The 22,578-nt window shown below is 43.2% G+C and overlaps 2 protein-coding genes across 2 annotated transcripts in view; one reads left to right on the forward strand and one right to left on the reverse strand.

The window, feature by feature from the left end:
- The window catches only part of HBP1 (HMG-box transcription factor 1), a 33,458-nt gene extending 26,344 nt beyond the window's left edge, over positions 1–7,114 (forward strand). The window contains exons 10-11 of the mRNA XM_032769825.2: positions 4,544–4,685; positions 6,029–7,114. Coding sequence (XP_032625716.1) covers positions 4,544–4,685; positions 6,029–6,046 — 160 coding nt within the window. The 3' untranslated portion in view covers positions 6,047–7,114. The remainder of the gene's footprint in view (positions 1–4,543; positions 4,686–6,028) is intronic.
- Positions 7,115–7,260: 146 nt separating this feature from the next.
- The window catches only part of COG5 (component of oligomeric golgi complex 5), a 380,013-nt gene continuing 364,695 nt past the window's right edge, over positions 7,261–22,578 (reverse strand). The window contains 1 exon segment of the mRNA XM_075064882.1: positions 7,261–8,100. Within this exon segment, the coding sequence (XP_074920983.1) occupies positions 7,986–8,100 (115 nt within the window). The 3' untranslated portion in view covers positions 7,261–7,985.

Raw genomic sequence — 22,578 nt, forward strand, 5'->3', positions numbered from 1 at the left:
AAAGCCTTTATTGGAGTTAGGCACCTATGCTCTTTTTGCAAGCTGCCCCAGGGGGAGCAGGGAGGAGCTCTCTCATAACTTGTAGACCAGGGCTCAGGGTAATTAGAGAGTTATAGGATCAGAAGGACTAAAAGCTGAGTCTCCCACATCTTAGGTGGTTGCTCTTACCAACAGGCTAGAGAGTCATTCTTATGTGTTTGTGCACACTCTCTGGCACAATGACATTTTAATTAGTTAATCTAACAATGCAACACCTTCAACAAGAGAAATCGAGGGAAGCCAGCATCCAAATAGCCCATAGTCCAGGGGTTAGGTCACTCACCTGACAAGTGGCAGATACCTGTTCAAATCCCTTCTCCCTCAGGAGGTGTGAATTTGAACCACAGTTTCCCAGGTCAGTACCCTAATCACGGGGCTAAAAGTTGTGAGGGAGCTCCTCTGCCTCCTGCCCCACAGTTGCATTAGGCCAAGGAACATATATCAGTCCCTGGTTCATGGATCACACTGGGTGTAGGTGTCTGGCTGCCTAGCGCAAGGCAGCAGTGCACATGCTCAGCGACAGAAACAACCAGCTTTTACTGCAAAAACTTATGTGCCAAGTATGATTAGTGCATACAAGGTTTGGCAGAAGCTGAGCAGGGTGGTTTGTGAATACCTATGGGGCCTGATCCTAGAATGTAGGCACCATTCTAAGCCCCTTTGTGCCTCTAGCCCCAGGCTAATAAAATAGTGATCTGTGAAAACCCTAGTATATAGGGCAACATCCATTTCGGTCTAAGGTTTGAGCAGAATGCTCCCAATCCAAACCTGATTTAAGGTGATGCTTTAGGTGTTTCAGACCTCAGTAAGCTTGACAACCACCATGGATTCATTGCCATGTATCCATAAGTGGACTTTATCCTGTATGCAAAAATATTTAAATAATTTTTGAGTGACGTGTAAGTTTTGAAAGTGGAACATATACAGCCCCATGTCTTTAGTATAATTGATGGCAAGAGATACCTAGGCTCAGATAACTTTAAATGTGTAGCAGAAACAAATTTAGGGGCTTGTTTAGCGCAGACTTTACAAGGGCTAGAACCTGTAATAATTCCTTCCTCTGCTTAAAAAACAGCAAAGAATCCTGTGGCACCTGACAGACTAAGAGACATTTTGGAGCATGAGCTTTCATGGGTGAATACCCACTTTGTCAGACCCACGAAAGCTTATGCTCCGAAACATCTGTTCGTCTATAAGGTGCTACAGGACTATTGGTCGCTTTTTACAGATCCAGACTAACACGGCTACCCTTCTGATACTTCCTCTTCTTAATTCATCATAAGTAACCATAGCTGTTTGATTATGTAATCAGATGCCTTACTAGCACTTGAAAAGGACAGCAGATGCTTTTTGAGGTACCCTAAAGCCATGAGTGCGGGAACACAGGTTGGTGGGAGGGGCAGTCTAGTGAGGGATGTAATTGGACAGGTTTTTGCCTGAGTTACTGCTGTCCATAGAGGAAGAGGCTTACAAGGCCATGGACTTCACTAGCCAGACTTTTCATCAGTCTCAGTAGTACTGGTTGGTGAGCGGCCAGGCTCCATTTCCTCTTTCACGTGAAGCTCTTACCTTTCCACCAAACTACTGAAGCTCCAAAACCATTTAGGTTCAATACCTGTGTGCGCAGCTTTGTCTCTTGGAGATATCAAGTGTCTTGCGCACGAGAGCGTTTTACCGGCCTGTCCCATACACATTTAAAAAAACTATTTAGGAAGGTTTAATAAGTTTATAACTCCTTGCTGTGTAACTACCAGAGACAAACCAATAGTCATTATACCAGTAACCTTTGGTTTAGAGCAGGGGTCAGCAACCTTTCAGAAGTGGTGTGCAAAATTCACTGTAATTTAAGGTTTCCCGTGCCTTAACATTCGTAGAAGGTCTCTCTCTCTCTGTCTATATTATAGAAATAAACCACTGTTGTGTTTATTTAACAAGCTTAATTTAAAATACAATTAAAATGCAGATCTTATCAATTTAGTGTGATCCTTCCCTGGTATTGTTGTCTGGGGTTCCAGCCACCAACCCCGCTCAGCCCGCTGTCGGTCTGGGATCCAGCTGCTGGGCCTGCTCAGCCCGCTGCCGCTCTGGGGTTCCATTTACTCGGCTGGCAGTGGGCCGGTGGCAGGCTAAGCAGGGCTGGCGGGGGTGGGGGGGCTGAGTGGCTCAGTCCGCTGCCAGTCTGAGGTGCCAGTAGCACTCAACCTGCTGCCGGTCTGGGGTTCCAGCTGCCAGCCCCTTGCCAGTTGGGGGGTCCCAGCTGCTGGCCCCACTCAGCCTCCTGCCAGCCTAGGTGAGCAGAACCCCAGGCCAGTAGTGGGCTGAGGGAGGTCGGCGGCCGGGACCCCGGCTGGCAACGGGGCAGCAGCCGGAACCCCAGAGCAGCGTGTGCCATCAAAAATCGGCTTGCGTGCCACAGGTTGCCGACCCCTGGTTTAGAGAAACGTGATAAAGTACTAAAATCAGAAACGTAGCGGTGGCAGGTCCCCTCAGAGGTCAGCTAAACTGTCTCTCCCCCCCGCCCCCCATGCTAAGGCTGGACCAAGTATACCTAGACCAAAGCTATAAGCAAGTAATAATCATATAATGTTATTGAATATTAATATTCAGTTGTCATGCCTGGATTGTTAAATGTGTAAGCAGCAATTTCATCCAGTTCAATAAAATGACCAGAAACAGCATGGGTAGTGTAAGACTGCTCACCCATGCACATTTTCATGCCTTTGCACGGTAAATGGAAGGTCTGACCCCCTTTCCCATCGGCTAATAGCTAGACCTGTATTTAATGACAAGGTTACTATTTGTAAATCAGTTTTCCAGCCTCAGCAGCAGGAGAGGGCAGTATTTGAAACAAGAAATAACATTTTTTTTTAAACTGTGGTTTAGTTCCTTGAACTCTGTCTGGCTGAGGTGTATATAATAACTGGTTCAGTTATCTCCATTTGCCCTAATTAAAGTGAGCTTCTGTAGCATGCTGCCCATACACTGGGGCACATTTAGATCTTCAGTATCTATAGTTGGAAGCCCAGTGGCTTGAGGTGACACCCTTTAAGAAATTCTTCATTTAGCTGAGTCACCGTGTTCTCACTCCACAGCACTTGATGATGTACTGGTACTAAATAGTGCCTGTCTGAGAGGGGCAGCTTTTGGGGCCATTGGACCATATCTTGAAACAGATATTTATGAAACCTTCCAGCTAAACTAGTGCATGTACCGGTAGAACTAGCCATGATAACTTAACTCAGAAACATGACCCCTATCACTGAAAGACACAAATTGACCTACCTGTTTGGATTTACCAAAGACAATTTAACGTATGAGCCTTTGGTCTCAGGCGTCTTCAAAGCATCTCACAAGATAGGCTTAGTGATAAGTAGAGATTAAATTGCGCTTCCATTTTGGTCCCTGGGTGCTGCGTAACCCATAGGATTCTGGCTGTGGTAGAACCTTTCAGCATTAGTTTGTCTCCTAGTTGGTGTGGAGCAGAACGAACTACCTCTGAAGTGTTTGATGTTGCTGTGCTTTACCTGATTTGATTAGGGAGCCGGTAAACTGCACAGTTTACTGTGAGCCTCTTTACTGACAACGTGTGTATCATTGGTAATTTGAGGGGGAATATCCCCTATCCCATGTTTTCATAAATCACTAATAAAACTTTCTCTGTAATTTAAAGAGAATTTATTAAAATGGTGGGGCTGTGGATTGTATTTTGTATGAACAGCTAATCACCATCATTTTGGAAACAGTGAAGCAGTATGGCACAATGAGGGGAGATGTTGCCGAATGGGCATAGGGCCTATTAGGTGTAAGGTAGAGAAGTTTTTTTTCATGTTAAGCTTTAGGAAATAATCAAGGGGTGAGTCATAGCAAATGGTCCCTTACAGCTGTCCAGCCTAGAATTTGTTCAAGAGCCCAACAGTCTGAGCTTCTCCTCCCCACACAGGCTAATAGTGCGGAACTCTGAATGCATCTACCCAGTAGGTCAACCCATCAACCACAGGGAAGCCCATTCTAGTGCGTTTTCATTAAACAAAATCTTTTGTTCAGTTGCAGTCATAGCAAAATCACTACCTTAATTATGCGGCAGCATCTTGTCAGCAAGCCCTGCCATATCATCATCCCATAAAATGAGGTGAAAGAGAACAATTTTGTAAATATTGTGTGGTTGTGCATAACGGGTGATAGCCTGCATGGTGACCAACCAGACTCTTAACTTTCCCACTTTATTAGATTACAGTATGTGATGTTCAAACTTATTTCTAAATGTCAAAATATGCCCTTGTAGCCTTACTCTGTTTAACAATAGCTGGAGGTCTTCCCTGTGACTATTCAAAGAGGCATAGGACAGTCAGAAATATGCTCACACACTGCAAAGAGGAAATTGTTCGTGTTTGCTTTCATGTCTAACATTTTCTTTCTGATGAGAGCCTTTTACAAGAGACAAGAAATATTGTGGGATTTATAAGAAATTCCTGCCTTGACCATTCTGTAAACATTTATTTTGCAGAGCCATAAGTGTGATACTTGGTGACAGGTGGAAGAAAATGAAAAATGAAGAAAGACGGATGTACACGCTGGAAGCCAAGGCTTTGGCTGAAGAACAAAAACGTTTAAATCCTGACTGTTGGAAACGGAAACGAACAAATTCAGTATGTTTTGTCAAACAGTGCTCGACTGCATTACATCGTTTACAAATAAGTTCATACAGTGCCATGTTTTTCTTTTTCTGCAGTATATAGTAATATAGTATAGCAGACCTCCTGCTCTCCTTTGTTGCAGTAGCCCACACTTTCCTTTTGTTACTCTATAGCCTTTAACCTGCTGTTGCAGAGTTGCTGTCACAGTCTGTTCTGACTGATGACAGGGCAATTGGCCTGTTTCAAAACCGATGCCAATGTGATTATGTACTGGGTCGAAGCTACTCACTCTCATGTTACTCCTTAAAAAAAACAACAGTGAATTCCACTGGTCTGAAAAGTGAGAAGTTTTTTTCCGAGTATGGAGTCTGTAAGGACTTTGACTTTAAGAGTGTGAATGAGACAGCTTTCTAAGGAGCATATGCAGGTGTTGCTTTACAGCTTAGACAGAAATGCTGCAAGAGCATGTTGCTTCTCCACTTACTCCTGTACATAGAGCCTTCAGTCTCTGGGCTGCACAAAGCACCATCAAATCCCTGATGGTATCACCTGGCTGGCTGCTTGTATCTTTCTGTGCAATTTATCATTCTAGCAGCTACAATGGCAGAATTAAAATTAGAAATTGTGTAATAAGGCAACAAAACTTCATGTAATTCTATTAAAGCTTGCAGTAATCCATTATCGTTTAACTAAAGACTTCTATTTAGTAACTATTTTTCCTAGTAATGTGGTCTTGGGAATCACAGTGGGAGATTGCTTGTGCCATTCTAGCCCTGGGCTGGTTAAGAGAGTTTAGTGTACATATGCTAGTCATGAGGACCAAATTAAACTCAGCTTCACCTGTGCATTTGAATTGAAACAAATGGATTGTGCATGGAACTGAGAGCAACATTTCAGTCAGTTTTGGGTTGGCCTCAGCAAGGGGGAGAACTTGAACACACCCCATGTATTGAGATTTTTCCTGCTAATCCTTTTTGCATGTGTAGATGCAATGATGATGGACATCATACAATACCTAGGATGAACTACCCCTGTGACAAAGCAGCTGTAGCTAGTGATTTGTGCAATTGTTACACCTTGCTTGAGGGTCGGAGAGCAAACAAGCTGATTCAAGAAACTCTCCAAATAACTATTTGGCTTCACTTGTTAGTCTAGGGACAGAGTGAGAGTTAGCTCCATTTTGCAACTACCCACATCAGCATGTTATTTTTTGCATGCACCTTGATCAGCAAATGCAAATACTTCTGTTCATTCTGTAAATAAATCCTTTTCACATCTCATATTACCCCTGCATCTGTATTTCTCTTTGTTTTGTAATTGCTAACATAGTTTCTCTTTTGTTACTGTTTTTACAGGGCTCACAACAACATTAAATCAGAATTTTACTGTTCTGAACTATATTTACAAAACGGCTGACACTTGATGGAGAGATTTATGAAGATCAAGGTCTTAGACCACAAAATACTAAGTCAGAAAATGATTTCACATGAGTGAGGATTTGCTTTTTACAATAGAGCATTCAGTAAGCTAAAACTATCAACATTTTAAACCAAATTGCCTTATTGTTCTTCCAAACTTCATATATGTCTATCAGGTAATATAGGCTTGAAAATGGATATCCTGTGGTGCTAAGTAAATTAGGAAAAAGAAGAGGAGATGTGTATAAATGTTTTATTTTTTAAAAATGTACAAAATGGGGAATTTTAAAAGATGTAACAGCTGTTTATACATTGATTTCTATGCTGATTAATATGTATTGCACAAGCCATGTAATTAATGATGATTCTGGGAGCTGGGATTTCCTGAAATGGCAAAAAGCATTAGTACCAATCTGTGAACTCCCAGTCTGCCCCATGCCAACAAGCTACCAGATTGTGTGGGAAGTGGACAGCGTAGTGTACCGTAGCAAGAGAGTTGCCTAGTGGGGTGCCACATATAAAATTTATATCCACGGTGTGATGTTTTTGCACCAGCTGACAATACTGTGAGCTATTATTTCCAATGGAAATAATGGCCTGGGCCAGGATGAAATGTATTAATAGCATTGTATTTATCTCAAGAAAATATTGCAAATTATAATTGTCACCATTGTACTTTTGTGTTTTGTCTCCTCTGCCACATATTCTATGATTATATTTTATTTTGCCATAAGATATCTTTATGGTGGGGGCAAACTTTGCACTTACGTAGGTGCAACACTTGCACTTTACTTTTTTCCTCCAACTGTCTAAAATTAGGCCAGATACATTAAAATTACAGCTGCTTTTGCTGTAAACTTTTATAATCATGGCTTTTCATGTTACTAAACAAGCAGTATGTTTCTTTTTTAAGAATCACAACTGTAAATTAATTGTTCATGACACATGTCTACAGGATGTTGCCCCTAAGATTTTTGCACACTATATTCTTGTATATTATTTCAAATAAATTTGTAAAACTTCTTGGTGGTGGTTTTTTTTTAATAAACTAAAGACTAGTCATTAAGTCAGGCCTGCAGAAATACACATTTTAAGTGTTGCAGATCTGTGTAAAGGCTTGTGTGGTTTCATAAAGAACCAAAGATGTTTTACTGCACACATCTTGTAAGTATGTTTGTTGCTTTTTAATTAGGAAGCCGCTGATTGAATTGTAAATACTGAATTGGAGATGAAAAGAGAGTAGATGCTCTTTATTACACTTGTAGCAAAAAGATAGAAAATCAAAATTACTTCAATGCGCTAACGATGCTGCAAAGAATAAATGCTACTTTATTTTGTAAATTAAAATTTTTGTGTGTGATAAATAGTGCTTTTTACATGGAATGTTAGACAAACTGATTTAACTCTACTGAAGTTCAGACTCTTTCATTCTAACATGATAAAAAAAGCTACCTTTCTGCATAACAGTAATATTTAATCAAGCTCTTTTTTGTGCCATATTTACAGGAAAATAGCTAAATGTGCAGGTATTATTTATTAGAATTCATTTACTGAAGCATATAGAACATTTGAGAAAGTCTTAAGTTTTTTTTTTTACCTTCTAAATTCAGAAAGGATATTAGAAAATATTAGGCAAATATTGTTTGAGAATAATTTTGTGTGAAATTATATTATTCTATTACAATAAAACATTTCCTACTGTTTAGACAAAGTTGAGGAATACAGAGTACAAAAAGAAGATGTTAGAACCTTTATTAGACAGGGCTTCTTCTAATAGCACTTTTGAAAAGGATGGCATATTTGAAAAGAATTATTTATATTAACCCTATAAGCATTCATCGGTCAGTGCCCAATTAACAATATAGAATTTGAGTAGCATTGGGGTCGGATGCTGCTACTGAAGCGTAGACATTGCTTTCTTCAGCAGTTGAACCATTATGGGATAGACTGGTGCAAACTCCTTTCCTCCTCTTGTTCTTACCGACTGAACATAAGCTTCCAGTGCGCCTCTGAGTTAAAAAAAAAATAAAAATAAAAAAAAAATCAGAGGATAATTTTAATTGTAAAGAAGTTAGATCAATTAATTAGTTAAGTCTATTAGCAAACAGTTATTTGTGCAGCTAGATATTGGGACCCAGAGTAGATCTGCAAGCTAGAACCGGGAAATACCAAAAAAGGTTCCTGACTATATAAACCCTGAACAATCAGCCCTGGTCTCTCACTAAACCAGTGTCTTCCCAAACTGTTGGAAGTTCAGCCGCTCACCTCTCAAAAATCAGGAAAAATAAAATGAGTCACAACCAACCCTCCAATCCTGTGTGATGGTAGACAGACGTGTTCATTCCTTTATCTTCACAATCCCAGCCTCCCACACCTGTTTTATGAAGATCTACTTAGTCTCCTTTCAGCAGTGAAATAATTAGTGGCCATTTCTGCCTCCCAGTGATTGCATCAGGCTCTCTATAAACTCAGGCAGGCATGAAGTGAATGTGTTCTTCTCAACCAAAACTGCTAAAGATCGAAAGGGCTGTAGGTGGCTCCTCTCTGCTCCACCTTTTGGGAAATACTGCTTTTACTGATAACACATTTTCACATGTATGTGTGCATTTCTACTGGATTTTTCTTATGCAACTGTCATGCATGTTGCCAGGCTAAGTATGTAGATTCAGGCCAGAAAAGACCATTATGATTATGCAGGCTGACCTGTGCAACACAAGCCATAGCTTTCACCCAATAGCGGGGTTGAACTAGAGCATATCTGAAAACAGAACTGGGTCCTGTGGGCTTGATTGGTCAAAGGTGGTTTATTAATATTAAATGGTAACCCCTAGTTTTTTAAATAAACTGATTTTGATTTTTACTGTTAGACAAAAAAATTAACACTACTTAGTTAAATATTTACCAGTAATTTAATTTACTGTCAGACTCCTCTTTTTCTGTCCCACAAGAGAGACAGATGGAACAATAGTGCCAACTATCCGGTAGCAATAAAGTTGAGAGTGAGACTTCCCCTCTAAGCTCCAGTCTGAGCCTCCCTTTCTGTTTGTTAGACTTTACCATAGCAAAAAGTTAGAAAAGCTTAGAAAAATAATCCTCAGAGGGTGGATTAGGGAAAAGGAGATGACAAACAGTTACTAGTAAGTAATTTTCCCTCGTTATACTTTTCTTTTCTCCTATTTAGTAAGAATCAACTCAAGGCGAGTTGGTTACAGCATGAACATGTTACCTGATAGTACTATTAGCAAAATTCTGTCCAAAGGCAGGTTGAGCAGTCAGCAGGTCAAGCTTTATGAATGAGTGCATGGCTGCCTTATTTCAGAAGCAAATGGCTTTGCCCTTGCTGCCCAAGAAATACAACTGCCTCAGGGGATGAGGAAGGCTGCCTTGTTTGTAAACCAGGGTACGTCTACACTACGGGATTATTCCGATTTTACATAAACTGGTTTTGTAAAACAAACAGATTGTATAAAGTCAAGTGCACGCGGCCACACTAAGCACATTAATTCAGTGGTGTGCGTCCATGGTCCAAGGCTAGCGTTGATTTTTGGAGCGTTGCACTGTGGGTAGCTATTCCGTAGCTATCCCATAGTTCCCGCAGTCTCCCCCCGCCCCTTGGAATTCTGGGTTGAGATCCCACTGCCTGATGGGGCAAAAATCATTGTCGCGGGTGGTTCTGGGTAAATGTCAGTCATTCCTTGCTCCAGGAAAGCAACGGCAGACAATCATTTCGCGCCCTTTTTCCCTGGATTGCCCTGGCAGACGCCATAGCACAACATGTAGCCCATTAGCTTTTTTTTAACGTCACCGTATGTGTACTGATGCTGCTGACAGGGCGATATAGCAGCGCTAAAACAGCAGCAGTCATTTCTTTTCATGATAGCAAGAGACGGTTAGCAGTTGTTCTACACTCTGCCATTGTAAATTGGTAATGAGATGCAGCTATCTGTCGTCTACTTTGCTGCTATCATAGGTGCCTGCTGAGGTCGGCCGGGGCAAAGGCTAAAATGGGAATGACTCCCCGAGTCAATCCCTCCTTTATGGTTTTAAAAATAGACAGTCTTGCTAAATATGGCAAGTTACTAGAGAACAGTGTATCAGAAAACCAGAGAAACAGCTGCTCTGTGTCAGATCCACAGAAATGATGAGCTCTGTGCCATTCACTGGGGTGCCCTGCAACAACCCCACTGTTGCTTCCTGTCCCAACCTTCCTGGGCTACCGTGGATGTTCCCCATTGTGTCATGAAGTTATAAAATGCAGGAATAAGAAAAGTGACTTGTAGTGAGATAAAATGAGGGGGAGGTAGTCTCAGCTGCTATGATAGTCCAGCAGGACATTAAGCGGTGTGGGGGAAGGAGCCAGCATCCCGTTCTATGACAGTCAGCTGTACAAATCTTTTTTTTACACAGAAAGGGAGGGGCTGATGGAGTCAGCCCCTTGCTATGATGAAGAGGTTACCAGCCGTTCTGTCCCATCTACTGGAATGATCAGGAATAATTCCTATTTTTACCATGTGCCCTCCCGGCCAGCCTCACTGAGGCCAGCAGGGTATTCAGCAGTTACCAACATATACGATCTGCCATAGAGCAGGAGAAGGATACTCTCTTTACTGCCACAGCATTGCTCTACACCAGCATTCAGTAGAATAGGGTGACATAAAAAGAAGTCAAGAAATGATTTTTTTCCCTTTTCTTCACGTGGGGGAAAGGGGAGTAAATTGATGAGCTGAACCACCCGGACATGTTTTGAACCTACAGGTTTTGGAGCTAGCAAGAATGTAATACTTTTAGACTCTGTAGACTGTGGATAGCTGGAGTCTCAGTACCCTCCCTCCTCATGACCATCATTTGATCTTTGGCTTTCATTCGCTTGTCATGCAGCACTGTGTACTGGGATTTTTTTCAAACTTTGGATTTTGTCTTCTGTAACAGAGCCTTGTAGAACAGAGTGTCTCCCATACAGCGATCAGATCAGTACCTGTAAGCATGCTGAGCTCTTTTTGATTTGCGACTGCATCCCACCCGCTGCCTGATCAGACGCCACCTGGCAAACAGGAAATGATCAAAAGTTCCGCACTTTTCCTGTTACCTGCCACTCAGCCAGTTAGATTGCTGTCCAGAGCGGTCACAGTGGTGCACTGTAGGATACCGCCTGGAGGCCAATACCATCGATCTGCGGCCACACTAACCCTAATACGATTGGTAATACCGATTTTAGCGCTACTTCTCTCGTTGGGGAGGAGTACAGAAACCGATTTAAAGAGCCCTTTATATCGATATAAAGAGCCTCGTAGTGTGGACGGGTACAACGTTAAATCGGTTTAACGCTGCTAAAATCGGTTTAAACGCATAGTGTAGACTAGGCCCTAGGCAACAACCTCCTTTATCCATCTGTTGAGGACAGGCTTACAGCTCTATTTTCTTTATAGCATCCCTCAAAACCAACAATTAGAATAACAAAAAAATTTTAGAACGCATTTATTACTCACGGAATGCAGCTTTCTATTCTGAAACATAGCTGGGACAGGGCAAGAGATTGAGAGAAAAATAGGATCACTGATATGGAATTCCTTGTTCACTTATAATAAAGTCTAGACCCAGGATCAACCTTTGGCACACGCCCGTCAGGGAAATCCAGTGGCGCGCTGGGATGGTTTGTTTACCCGCAGCATCCGCAGATTCAGCCAATGGGAGCTGCCACTGGCTGCGGTTCGCCATTCCAGGCTGCAGGAAGCGGCATGGGCAGAGGGATGTGCTGGCCACCACTTCTCCCAGCCCCCATTGGCCTGGAACAGAGAACGGCGGCCAATGGGAGCTGCGAGCGGCCGAACCTGAGGACGCTGCAGGTAAACAAATCGTCCCGGCCCGCCAGCAGATTTCCCTGATGGGCTGCGTGCCAAAGGTTGCTGATCCCTGGGCTAGAAGATGGAACAACTATTTGTCAGGGAGGAGGGAGAGAAGCTCCGAGGAGGATGGGGAAACTTTATTCCTCAACTCTTATAGCTGAAGTCACTACACTCATAGCATCTTCTAGGGTGATCCATTTGAGAGGGAACTTGCCTAAAGGCTCAAAGAGAGAGCAATCCCATTGAACAAGAGGGAAATCCTGCTGAGGAGTAAAATGGGCTATAATGGTTTCACAGCCCACTTTTAGTGTAGTTGATCGTGATGCCGAGGAAGTAGAAGGCTTCACATCCTATAAGTACTGTCCTGGGCTGTTGATTAATCACAGATAACTCACGCAATTAACTCAAAAAATTAATTGTGATTAATCGCACTGTTAAATTTAAATTGGTATTCTATTGTTTAAATATATCGATTTCAGTTACAACACAAAGTGTACAGTGCTCACTTTATATTATTTTTTATTACAAATATTTGCACTGTAAAAATGATAAAGGAAATGTATGAGGTGAATTGAAAAATACTAAGTACTGTAGTGCAATCTCTTTATCGTGAAAGTGCAACTTACAAATGTAAGGTTTTTTGTTACATAACAGCACTCAAAACCAAAACAATGTAAAATTCTTGTAGCGGAGGTCACGAGATATTTACGTGCCAGATGTGCTAAAGATTCATATGCCTTTTCATGCTTCGGCCATCGTTCCAGAGAACATGCTTTAATTAAATTTGTGACAACTCCTAGGGGGAGAACTGTATGTCTCCTGCTCTGTTTTACCCACATTCTGCCATATATTTCATGTTACAGCAGTCTCAGATGATGACCCAGCACATGTTCGTTTTAAGAACACTTTCACTGCAAATTTGACAAAATGCAAAGAAGATACCAATGTGAAATTTCTAAAGATAGCTACAGCACTCAACCCAAGGTTTTAAGTGTCTGAAATGGCTTCCAAAATCTGTGAGGGACAAAGTGTGGAGCATGCTTTCAGAAGTCTTAAAAGAGCAACACTCTGATGCGGAAACTACAGAACCCAAACCACCAAAAAAGAAAATCAACCTTCTGCTGGGGGCATCTGACTCAGATGACAAAATGAACATGTGTCGGGCCTCATTTCTTTGGATCATTATCGAGCAGAACCCGTCATCAGCATGGACGCATGTCCCCCGGAATGGTGATTGAAGCATCAAGGGCCATATGACTTGTTAGCGCATCTGGCATGTAAATATCTTGCGACGCCAGCTACAACAGTGTCATGCAAACACCTGTTCTCACTTTCAGGTGACATTATAAACAAGAAGCAGGCAGCATTATCTCCTGCAAATGTAAACAAACTTGTTTACCTGAGTGATTGGCTGAACAAGAAGTAGGACTGAATGGACTTGTAGGCTCTACAGTATTACATTGTTTTATTTTTGAATGCGGGGAGAGGGGGTTGTACATAATTCTACATTTGTAAGTTCAATTTTCATGATAAAGAGATTGCACTACGGTAGGTGAATTAGGTGAATTGAAAAATACTATTTCTTTTGTTTTTCACGGTGCAAATATTTGTAATCAAAACATAAAGTGAGCACTGTACACTTTGTATTCTATGTTGTAACTGAAATCAATATATTTGAAAATGTAGAAAACAGCCAAAAACATTTAAATAAATGGTAGTCTATTATTGTTTAACTGCGAGATTAATCATGCAATAAATCACAATTATTTTAATCACATGATTAATTTTTTAAATCTCTTGACAGCCCTAGTACTGACATTTCTGAAAGTAGAGGGCTCTTTAACTGAGCAAAGGCATAATGAGATCCAGTAGTTGGAAGCTGAAGTGACAAATTCAGGGCAGAAATAAAACGATGAAGGCAATTAACCATTGGAACAGATTAGCCAGGGCTGTTGTAGATTCTCCATCATTTGAAGTCATTCAATCAAAACAGGATGTCTTTCTAAAAGAGATGCTCTAGATTAACCAGAAGTCAAGGACTGGATGCAAGAATTGCTTGGTGAAATTCTACAACCTGCACATGCAGGAGGTCAGACTAGATAATCATATTAAAGCCCTTCTGGCTTTAAATTCTATTGGTACGGAGAAAGTAAATTAGGAATTCTTATTTACTCCTCACAATACAAGATTTAGGGGTCACCAAATGAAATTAATAGGCAGCAGGTTTAAAACAAACAGAAGGATGTATTTCTTCACACAACACAGACACCCTGTGGAACTCCTTGCCAGAGGATGTTGTGAAGGCCAAGACTATAACAGGGTTCAAAAAGGAACTAGTTAAGTTCATGGAGGATCGGTCCATCAATGACTATTAGCCAGGATGGGCTGGGATGGTGTCCCTAGCCTCTGTTTACCAGAAGCTGTGAATGGGTGACTGGGGATGGATCACTTGATGATTACCTGTTCTGTTCATTCCTTCTGGGGCACCTGGCATTGACCACTGTCGGAAGACAGGATACTTGGCTAGATGGACCGTTGGTGTGACCCAGTATGGGCATTCTTATGTAATCTAACCAGGTAAATGACCAACTCTGCAGAGATACTCTCCACTAAGAGATGAACATGTGACTTGAGTCAGAATTTTGCATGTATGTGGAACGTGAAAATCCATGAATATATGAAAAGCATTGTTATGTGAATGAATCACTATGAGTTATATGTACAACACATAGCGATTTGCAATACCAGGGTGCCTGAACTGACATGAGTGGTGAGCACATAAGCAAATACAATAATACGGTGTAACTGAAATTGTATTGTGTGGTGTGATGCGATGGAAAATACACTAATGCGCTCACTGCTATTTACACAGTATGAACTTGAGGCAAGGTTGAAAGTGAAACACCAGTTCCTGAGAAAGGAGTTCAGGAATTTCAGGGAGACCAAGACAGAGTCACGACCATGTTCATAAGAGCTGAGACCCAAGGATGCTAAGGCCACCAGGGGAGCCAATAACATCTCATTGTCCTCTCCTGACTGATTTTCCTTGGAAGAAATGTTTGTAACTGGGTGCTGAAAAATTAGGGAGTTTAATCCTCTTAGCATAACAAGACAACTGGGGGGACAGAAACTGAAGAAGCTATTTTCATAATCAACAGATACCGATTTTTTTTAATCCCTGGTGTTCTGGGGTGGGATCGCTCCTGCTAAAGCTGTTCCGTTTTGTATAACTAATAGGGCTTGAACCTGAATCTCCCACAACCTAGCTGGGTGCGCTAACCACTTGGCTACAGTGTCAATTTGTTTTCTCTGGCCCAATGTTCTTTAATTATTAGGCATTAGGTATTGTAACACTTAGGTCTCTTTTGTGGCTCTAGCCCTTAGTGCTTTTGCCTCTCCCTCTGCCAAATAGGGACAAAACTGTTTCCGTATTCGTAGTGGTGACAAGAGGCCAAACTCATCAATGTTTGAACACTTCTTTGGAAATTTATACGGTGCTATATATGTTATATATGGATTTCCTCTGAGCTAGCAGAAAGGATGGATCCCCAAAACAGCTGTGTAATGTTCAATACCTCCCTGGGAAAACTCGGATTCTGTTCTGTAGAACTTTGGCCTGAATGGAAAAGAAGGCTAAGTACAGCTACAACTTGTGTAACAAATGCAGTGAGAGCAGCAATTCTAATGGCCACCTCGGAGTCTCAGAAAGAAATTCAAAGAAATATTCCTTTCATAATAATTGCACCAGTAACAGCTGATATAGAAGAAGGGAACCACTGTTTTCAATACCTCATATTCATAAGCTGAGAATATAGGGGAGATTTAAGAAATAACAAAGATGTCTGGAAAGTGCGAGATGAGATGCAGTATCCTGGGGAGCGAACGCAACATTTCCTGAGGTCAAATGTGCTCTCAAAATTATACACCTCATATGCTCCCTGAAGGAGATCAACAACTGAGAGCTGAAGCCAACATTTTCAAATAATAGAGGCCCTTAAAGTCAATGGGAGCTGCTGGACACTTGGCATTTTTATAGATTAGGTCACTTATGTGGGTGTCTAAACGTGAGTTTAGGAGCTCCACTTCAGCACTTACTGTTGAAAATCTTTGCCTAGGGAATTCAGAAAGTCTAAATAGGAAACGAGCTCAGATGTGAGTTTCCTGCCAGGGAAATTATCCCCATCCCTGCAATGCAGTAGCCACCTCCACAGTCAGATGCTCCCCCAACAAGTTGGAAGCTGGGTCTCGGTGCACAGCAGGAGAAGGGTGCTTAGGCAGTGGATTGATCCTAGCATCCGGGAAGGCAGGAATATGCAGTTTCACAGGAGGTATTGTCCATGCAGGAAGGAGCAGGGATGAGAGCCTGTTATCTCTCAGAGGCAGGCAGTAGACAACAGGCACAGAGATTAGGAGAAGAGGTTCTGAATCATCTCCATGGTGCTGCAGTAATGGAGACCCACTAGCTCAGGCTAAAAGAGGAGCACCATGGCAGGCAAGCCAGCGGAAGTATAACAAACCAATGCTGAGAGAAAGAGTGCTGCAGAGAAAGGCACAAAACCAAATCCAAGGGAAATCAGCACCAAGGAGCAGGGTATTAACTCACCTAGGGTATGTCTACACAGCAGCTGGGAGGTGAGATTCCCAGCATAGATATACATACATGCAACGAGCTCTGCTTGAGCTAGCACCTAAAAATAATCATGTGGCCATGGCAGCATGAGATGCCCCCTGGGTAGATACTCGAGTAACCAGCCTGAGCCAGCGCCCATGCCACAGCACCAGCACTGCTATTTTCAGGTTCCAGCTCTGCTTGAACTAGTTTGAGACATGTATGTCTACCCATGCTGGGAATCACACCTCCCAGCTGCGGTGCAGATATCACCTTAGTTGCCTGAGAGAAACACAGAAGCTAAACAATGAACATAAGCTCACTCAACAAAGGTCAAAAATTGGGCATGGGGTGAGCCCTACTGACAACAATAAGCAGAAAGTTCACCACGATTGAGAGAAGGAGACTGATCTGAAGCCTAGGGTCCCGCACTTACAGCTTACTGCAGGGAAGGAAGAGAATCTGAGCACAGCACTGTAGCCCCTGAAGAGCTTGAGATTCAAGCCCTGCCAGGTGATCGCTGGGCTGCAGAGAGAGTCCAGCACTTCATTTTATTTACATATCAAAGACCAGAGCAGGGTAATGTATTCCCAGTTACTGAGCCTTTTACAGAAGGAGCTAGGTTTCCAAGAGGGGACTTGCTAGCAAGCTAGGTTTGTGTATGGTCAAAGTACCTCACAGATCAGTTCTTGCTGCATTTTCCAACTCCTTGCAGGCCAGATGTCTACCAACAGTACCAGCGTCTTTCCTGTTGAAGCTATGAAATACACTCAGGCTGTTGAACATCACATACGCAACCTTGACATTGTGGAAATCACCTAGAGTGGTATACATAATGCTGTATCACGCACCACCACTGAAACCATCTACTTCGGATGGTCACTGAAGAAACCATGGCTTTCTGAAGAGGACTCTGATACATTAGGAAAAAAAAGGAAGAAGCACATAGCAGGGAGATGTCCATGAAAGTAAATGGTTGAAATGCTTTTTCTGCGCCATGGTACAATGTGACTGAGATCTACATCAACTCCCTGGTCGATGAAACAGAGGAAGGCCTACAGCACAACATTCTTTGTCTTGCCTACAAAGGTATTATGCACCTGGCTGGCAGCCATAAGCAACCTTCTAATATTCCTATCACGAAACCAGGTACATCTCTCTCCCCCTCAGCAGATGAAGTCCTGGACCATGCATTATCATCCCTGCACTATTCTGTCAAGCTATTGACTGAATGTTAGGACTTGCCACTCCACAAACTGGAATAAAGATTGTTCAAGAAGTGGTCACCAACAAAACCATGGTGCCTTGCTCGTGGAGAAGCTATGGAATTTCAGTTCTGCCCTTCAAGGTTTCTAAGACTCTGCTTGCATTGTGGGCTTCAATGTCTCATGGCAGAAGACCAAGATCCAGAACTCAGGGCTGGCCCACCAGCACACCCAGTGCAGGGAGGGTCAAGCACCATGGGAAGGATTGACAAGTTCATCTGCTTTCACTGCAGAGTGCAAACAGTTGCAGCAAACCAGATGTCCTCTGATGAATAGGTCTTGCTGCCTCCTGCATGAAGTCTGTGTCTCACTTATGGACACAAAAACGTTTCTGTGCTGAGACAACATTCAGGATCTACCGAAACTGCATACTGCCTGTACTGCTATACTAGTCAGAAACCTGGACTCTCTTACAGGCACCTTGGAGAGGCTAGCAGGATTCTATATGCACTGTCAGCATTAAATCCTGAACATACAGCGGTTCGACTTTGTGAGAAATGCCATTATCTCTGAGAGACCTGGCCCTCCTCTAGTTGCTCATTAAAAAGCAGCATTGCATGCTCTTTGGCCAGGATGTACTAAAACACCCCAACACACCATCTTCTGAAACTCTCCATCCGTGTATGAAACTCTCCATCTTGACCCAGCCTGGCACTGATTGTGGGGCTACCCCAGAGATTTGTAGATTAGCAGGATAGACCCAGTTCTGGGAACTTCACCTCTACAATGCCTGATATGATTCTATCAATAGAAGTTACTGTGGCTGGTGCCATAGTCCTCAGTAGATTACACATTTTTGAGAGAGGAGATAGAGGAGAAGAAAGCACCACACAGTAAAAGGACAGCCTGAGTGGAACATAGAGGGAGAGCAAATGAGGCACTGAACTGAGTAACCATGGAGCCTGGGGTAGTCAGTCACGACAGCTACCTGGCGTAGCTCCTCTACAGAACACAGATAAGAAGGAAATGGTGGCTGGAGTACCAGGCAGTGCCTCCATCCCACTGCAGGGCTGGCACAAGACGCCCTAACTGGAACCAATGGACTGAGTTTGGGAAAGTTCCTTCCCTGATCATGCACAAGAGCACATCACCCAAGACTGAGGCTATGTTAAAAGTGTGTTAAGAGTGTATCTGAGACTTGTATAACTTGGTTGTATTAAGAGCTTTCAAATGACCAGAGAACTGCAGGTGAATGAGCGCAGAAGAACTCCTTGAGGTGCTCATATGCTTTTATAGGACATGCTGCGTGTTCCATTTCTGTAACCATATACTAATGAGTCACCACATGCCAACACCTTTTGAACAGCCACTCAGACTCTCCTCCTAGAACATCTATACTCTCATATGCTACTACAGGAAGAGCGAGCCCTCTTCCCAATCAGAAAGCAGGCTGCAGGCATGTTAGCCAGTGATCAAATTATTCTACTCATTGATCCAAACTAACAATGAGTGCTGGGATTTCTTCAACTTCCTGAACATTCTAAGCAACCTCAGCCCTCATTCCCACTCTCCTCACTGGTGCTCCACAGAATTACCAGCCACCCACTGCCTGCAACAAGTGCACAAGAAGGATCACACAGGACTTCTGCTTCCACACATGGCTGGCATTCGGTTTGAGAAGAGTGAAGAGGCAACTAGAAAGCTGCTGCTGGTTGCATCTCTGAGCAACACTTCCAATGTAGCCTGTTGACCCCCTCTACACACACAAGTTTCAATAGCTGCAGCACTGACTGGGAAGAGTCTAGTGTTGTCCCCATTCAGATTTTAAATGCCATGGGGAGAAGGAATAGGGGTAGAGCGCAGGGAAATGGGAGGGATGAGGAGAAAAGAGTTGTTAATATAACTAAGCATTTGTTAAAAATGACTTTTGGTGGGAGTGAGGGGAGCCCAAATAAATCCGTTAGTCTTTAAGGTGCCTCCAGACTCCTCGTTGTTTTTGTGGACACAGACTAACACAGCTACCCCTCTGATGCTTGAGGAGCTGTGTGTTTGGGGCAGTGCATGCACATGCTACGTGAGAAACAGGGATGTTCAAAGGCCCAGAGGTGATGAGGGACAAAAAACTTCAGAAGAACGAGACACAAAATATTCATGTAAAATAGAGGTGAATCTGTTCTCCCCGGCAGCCAGGACCTTTTCATCACCCTGGACCCAATACAATCCCAAGGTGGGATCCTGGACCCTGAAGCCGGAGAAGGCATCTCTGGTGAGTGCACATTTGTAACTACAGTACAGGGTTTAAAAGCAATTGTGTTTAATGTTTGATTTGCCCTGAATAATTGGAATGCATTCGGGGCCAGTACAGCTCCTGGAAAAGTCTGTTAACGTGTCTGGGGATGGAGCGGGAATCCTCCAGAGACATCACCATGAAGCTCTCCTGGAGGTACTCTGAAAGCTTTTGCAGAAGGTTTCTGGGGAGGGCTGCCTTATTTCATCCTCCATGGTAGGACACTTTATCATGTCAAGCCAGTAGCAAGTAGTCTGGAATCATTGCAGCACAAAGCATGGCAGCAAATGATCCGGGGTTTTGGTCACATTCAAGCAAGATTCAGTCTATATCTTTCTGTGTTAGCCTCAGGAGAGTGATATCATTCATGGTCACCTGGTTGAAATAGGGGAATTTTTGTAAGGGAACAGTAAAAGGACTCCACTCATGCTGGACTGTTTGCGCTTCGCTAAAAGGGATCATCCCTGAGAATAACCATGCAGTGGGAGGAGGGGTAAGGGATAATTCCCAGAGAATAGCCATGCGGAGGGGTAGGGGGAGGTGTGTGCTGCCCATCCACCTGAAAACCACAGCCCCTCCTTTTAAATGGCAAACCCAACCGGCATTGTTTGCTATGGGAAAGGAGGGCGCTGCAGTCTGAAACCATTCCCACATGTTATGAAGGTGGAAGAAGCCAAGCCCACCATGGCTTACCATGGCTGCCTGGAAACCGAATTCTGTTGCCCAGCTGTATGTGATGTGTCTCCATACCAGCAGGCACTCAAGATAAAAGGCAAAATGTGACCTTGTACCTAAAGCACATGTGCTGTCTGCTGTGAATTGCTTGATTCACTGTGAAAGAGTCTCCCTTTAGTTCTCAGAAATGTATCACCTTAAATTTTACTCTCCCTTTTTATCCCCCCGCAGGTGCAAATGTTTCTACGCTCCCCCTATCATCTCTGTCCCTGAGGTTATCGCAGATTAGAAAGCAAAAAAAAATGAAAAAAGCACTCATGATGACATGTTTTCCAAGCTCATGCAGTCCTCCTGCACTGATAGGCCACAGTTTAATGCATGGAGGCATTCAGTGGCAGAGGCCAGGAAAGCATTAAGTGAGTGCTATGAGAAAAGGCAGAAGGCGATGCTGAGGCTAATAGAGGTGCAAACGGACATGATGAGGCATCTGATGGAGCTGCAGGAAAGCCAAAAAGAGCACAGACCGCTGCTGCATCCACTGTATAATCGCCTGCCCTCCTCTCCAAGTTCCATATCCTCCTTACCCAGATGCCCAAGAAAGCTGAATGGAGAGGCTCTGGGCACGCAGCCACTGCACTCCAGAGGATGGCCCAAGCAACAGAAGGCTGTCATTCAAATAGTTTTGATTTGTAGTGTGGCTACAATAAGCATTGTGCCCTTGTCCTTTCCTACCCAACCTGGACTACCTTGTCAGTTATCTCACTTTTTTTTTTAATTAATAAAGAAAGAATGCATGGTTTCAAAACAATAGTGACTTTATTTTCTTTGCCAGCTGTGATCGAAGCAGGAGGGTGATTGGCTTACAGGGAATTAAAATCAACAAAGGGAGCAGGTCTGCATCAAGGACAAACACACACAACTGTCATACTATAGCCTGGCCAGTCATGAACCTGGTTTTCAAAGCCTCTCTGATGCGCAGCGTGCCTAGCTGTGCTCTTCTAATCGCCCTGGTGTCTGGCTACTCAAAATTGGCTGCCAGGCGATTTGCCTCAACCTCCCACCCTGCCATAAATGTCTCCCACTTACTCTGACAGATATTATGGAGCACACAGCAAGCAGCAATAACAATGGGAATATTGGTTGTGCTGAGGTCTAACCTAGTCAGCAAACAGTGCCAGCGAGCTTTTAAATGTCCAAAGGCACATTCCACCACCATTCTGCACTTGCTCAACCTATAGTTGAACTGCTCCTTACTACTGTCCGGGCTGCCTGTGTAAGGCTTCATGAGCCATGGGAGCAAGGGGTAGGCTGGGTCCCCAAGGATAACTATTGTCATTTCAACATTCCCAGTGGTAATTTTCTGGTCTGGGAAGTAAGTCTCTTCTTGCAGCTGCTTGAACAGGTCGGAGTGCCTAAAGATGCGAGCATCGTGCACCTTTCCCTGCCATCCTACATTGATGTCGGTGAAACGTCCCTTGTGATCTACCAGTGCTTGCAGCACCATTAAGAAGTACCCGTTGTGATTTATGTACTGGTTGGCAAGGTGGTCTAGTGCCAAGATAGAGATATGCATTCCATCTATCGTCCCACCACAGTTAGGGAACTCCATTGCAGCAAAGCCATCTGCTATGACCTGCACATTTCCCAGAGTCACTACCCTTGCTAGCAGAAGGTCAGTGATTGCATTAGCTACTTGGATCACAGCAGCCCCCACAGTAGATTTGCCCTCTCCAAATTGATTCCCGATCACTGGTAGCAATCAGGTATTGCAAACTTCCACAGGGCTATTGCTACTTGCTTCTCAACTGTCAAGGCAGCTCTCATCTTGGTATTCCTGTGCTTCAGGGCTGGGGAATGCAACTGACAAA

This window comes from Chelonoidis abingdonii, chromosome 1, assembly GCF_003597395.2.
Source record: "Chelonoidis abingdonii isolate Lonesome George chromosome 1, CheloAbing_2.0, whole genome shotgun sequence".
NCBI classification, from domain to species: domain Eukaryota; kingdom Metazoa; phylum Chordata; order Testudines; family Testudinidae; genus Chelonoidis; species Chelonoidis abingdonii.